Source organism: Emiliania huxleyi, assembly GCF_000372725.1.
Source record: "Emiliania huxleyi CCMP1516 unplaced genomic scaffold EMIHUscaffold_675, whole genome shotgun sequence".
NCBI lineage: Eukaryota > Haptophyta > Isochrysidales > Noelaerhabdaceae > Emiliania > Emiliania huxleyi.
The window spans coordinates 13,762-17,349 of record NW_005196938.1 but is presented as its reverse complement, the minus strand read 5'-3'; the positions used below and the strand labels follow the sequence as shown (position 1 = coordinate 17,349).

At 66.9% G+C, this 3,588-nt stretch overlaps 1 protein-coding gene across 1 annotated transcript in view; it reads left to right on the top strand.

The window, feature by feature from the left end:
• Positions 1-3,513, top strand: part of EMIHUDRAFT_77004 (Serine/threonine-protein kinase) — a gene marked incomplete at both ends in the record, with an annotated part of 6,886 nt that extends 3,373 nt beyond the window's left edge. Inside the window, one exon of the mRNA XM_005762502.1 lies at positions 3,331-3,513. Coding sequence (XP_005762559.1) covers positions 3,331-3,513 — 183 coding nt within the window. The remainder of the gene's footprint in view (positions 1-3,330) is intronic.
• Between the last annotated feature and the right edge of the window lie 75 nt (positions 3,514-3,588).

Below are 3,588 nucleotides of genomic sequence, written 5' to 3'. Positions count from 1 at the left end.
GCTATCGAGCATGCTCGGCGTCGACGGGCGGAGGCGAGCGCCTCGCGTCAGGCCGGGGCTTGAGGGAAGACGATCGTTCATTGCGCCCCCCCTCCCTCGTGTTGAAGGCGCGACATCGGCACGCGGGTGCGGGGCGAGTGCTGCGGCGAGACCGCGTGCCTCTCTCGCGCGCCCTTCAACACGACGGTCACTTGCTGCTCGGAGCGGTGCGAGGTGGTCAGCGTCCCGCGCGACGCGTTCCTCGAGATGATTCGCTCCTCGTGGGGCGTGTGCGAGCAGCTGCTGCAGGTGTCGGAGGAGCACGCGCGCAAGCGGATGCGCCGGAGGCATTTCCGCCGCACGCAGGAGGAGGTGGGGGACGTCGGAGCCGACGAGGAGGACGAAGTGGCCCTCGATCTTCGGCGGAGAGAGCGGCGCAGCAGCTTCTAGTGCAGACCCCCCTCCCCGGCTCAACCCGGCGAGGTTCTTATGTGTCATACTTCATACACTCGCGGCTCGCGCATTTTGAGTGATCCTATAGTACGTTATATGTGGTTATGGGCCATAGAGCGATTCTAAAATCAGGTGTGGCACTGGGCGAACATCGGCCGTCCCTCAGTGCTTCCAGCCTGCCCGCTTCAGTTTCCTCTATTGGCTCGAATTTTGCACGTAGAAAAAAGAATAGCAGCGGTCGCGGGCCGCCGGAGCGGGCATTTCGAAGCACCGAGCGGGCAGCTCGAAGCACGCGGGCGCAGGCTGCCACCGCTGCCCGGGCGCCCCGAGCGGCGGCGGAGGGCCGCCCAGGCCACCACCAGTGCCCCTCCCACCGGCGGCGCGGCGGCAGCGGCGCCGACCGCCCCTCCATCAGCGGTGGCGCGACGGGTGTCGTCGGGGCGCCGGCAGGTGCCGCGCGCAGAGGGTGCCACCGGACCGTCCGACGCGCGCCCGGCGGATCCTTCGTCGTCCATGGCGGGCCGAGCACCCCCGCGTCGCTTCTCGGCGCATTGGAGAGCAGGGGAAGCTGCTGGCGTCGCCGCTGGGATCGGCGGCGGCGCCAGCAGCGTTCTCGGATCTGAAGCCGACTTTGAGCGCCGATCCGCGATCGATCGATCTGAGGGCTGGCCGATGGGTGGCGCTGGGACATCGCCGCCGCCGCGGAGGCCGGCGGCGACCAGAGGAGCGGTTGGGGCGCGTGGCGCATATGTTACCTGCCAAGTGAGCATTCAAGTGTGTTTCGAGATTTATTCGAGATTTGAAACTCAGATGTTCGTTTCCTACGAGTACTGCCGATCCAGCGCCTGGCGTTTGAGGCGAGCCACAGTCGTCGTCGCTGATGGTATGGCGGCGGCGGCGGCGGCTCGCCCTTCCCTCCGGCCGCAATTCCGATCCCGCCGCGCTCGCGGAGGTGGCGCGTATATCTTACGCGCTTTCTCCTCAACGGCTATGACCCCCCCCAATGAACACACCAGTGAGGGTGGGCGAGACGATCGAGGGGTCCCGTACCATGCGGAATCGACCCTATCAAGTGCTCAAGTGCTCAACGGCTATCCGTGCTTGCTGTGCCCCTGCGTGGTGTATTTCCAGTGAACACTCCCAGTCACACACGCACACAGGATCACCACCCAAGGTTCTAGAAGGTAAAAGATCGACGCGTTGCGCTTTGCCGATCCGCACGTACCTACGCTCTTGCCTCTTGGGTGGCGCGCCCAACCCTTCACGGGGCCCTTGTTTGTTGCGAGCCAGCGCCGAAAAATGCAGGGCTTCCTGTCGCTACGTCGCCACGGCCGGCCACTTGGCCGCTCGTTGCTGCTGCTTCGCCGCCGCCGTTGTGCCGCCGCGCCGCAGAGGGCTCCGGGCGGCATCAGTGCGATGACGATGGGGCTGGGCATGGCCGGTGCGGCTGTGGCTGGGGTCGCGCTCGGCGCGGTGCTTCCTACCGCGTGGCTCGTTGGCGAGGGCGGTGACGAAGCCGAGGAAGCGAAGAGCGGTGGTGGCGACGCGCGGCTGTCGTCGGCGCGCAGCTCTGTGCACGAGAGCGTGGGGAGCATCGCCGAGGCCATCCCGCGGCCGGCGATCATCGTCGACGCAACTAGAGAGGCGGTCGAGTCGCTCTACGACTTCAACACAATCATCGCGTCGGGCGGCTCCGCGACGGTGTGGCGAGCGACGGAGCGCGCCACCGGCAAGCGCGTCGCCATCAAGGTTGTCGACAAGCGGCTGCTGCTCGAGCCTTTCCTGAACATGGAGGTGGCATCGCTCGTGCGCTGCCACGGCCACCCGCACATCATGCAGCTGCTCGCCGTGTACGACGTGCCGGCCAACGACGTGGGGCCGGACGGAGAGTGGCACCTCGTGATGGAGCTGGCCGAGGGCGGCGAGCTGTTTGAGCGGCTGCTCAACCACGGCGCTGCAGCGTCTGCAGAGGAGCGGGCCTCGAGGAGACGGCCTCGCCGAGGCCTCTCTGTCCTCTGTAGGCGCGTACTCGGAGCGGGTCGCGTCGCAGCTGCTCGGCCAGGCGAGCGGGTGTAGGGAGGGTTGAGGGGTGCGGTGAGGGCAGGAGAGGGGGTGGGGCGCCCGGGAGTCCGCCTCGGACCCAGTCGAGGCCCGGTACGCATGGCACGTTGCACTACCACCTCGCATGGCACGTTGCACTACCACCTCGCATGGCACGTTGCAGGTGGCGCGCGGCATCTACCACCTCCACTCGTGCGGCATCTGCCACCGCGACATGAAGCCCTCTGGCCGCCTAGGAAGTGTCTAGGAAGTGTCTCGGAAGGGTCTAGGCATCTGCCACCGCGACATGAAGCCCGAGAACGTCGTCCTCATGTCGACGTCACCGGACTCGCCCGTCAAGCTCATCGACCTCGGCGCGGCGGTGCTGCTCGAAGAGGGCGCCGAGAGGGAGCCGAGAGAGAGAGCCGAGAGAGAGAGCCGAGATGTACTTCGGCGCGGCGGTGCTGCTCGAAGAGGGCGCCGCACCGCCCCCGCTCGCGCGCCTCTGCCCCTCGGAGGCGCCGACGCCTCCTCCCTACCCCCCCCCGCAGGCGAGCAAGCCGTCTCTCGGGCCGGCCTGCCACGACGCGTCCATGACAGGTCCGTGACGTGTCTGCTGTAGGCGAGCAAGTCATCTCTGGCGGGAAGGTTGGCACGTGGACGTACTGGGCGCCCGAGCAGGCGGACGCGTCGGTGGCGTCCTTCCAGCAGATCGGCGTGTGTGTGTCGGAACTTGCTCGGGACCTTGTCGGGACCCTTGTAGGCGCCAGACGACCAGCAGAGATCTCGGCTGGATCTCGGCTGGATCTCGGCTGGATCTCGGCTGGATCTCGGCTGTAGGTGCCGTACGACCAGCAGATCGACATGTGGTCGGTCGGCGTCATGCTCTACATTATGCTGTCTGGCCGACACCCCTTCGAAACCTTTCCGGGCGAGCCCGAGTCACAGGCGCCGCCGGCCCGCCCTCGCCCGGCCCGCCCGGCGGCGAGACGCGAGGGGACGATTGGTAGACAAGTACCAGACAAACAGGTAATGGGTTGATAAGTAAGCAAGCAGTCGCTCTGGAGGTTACGAGTAAGTGGTAACGGCACGTTCCCCCCGCAGATACCCTCCGTA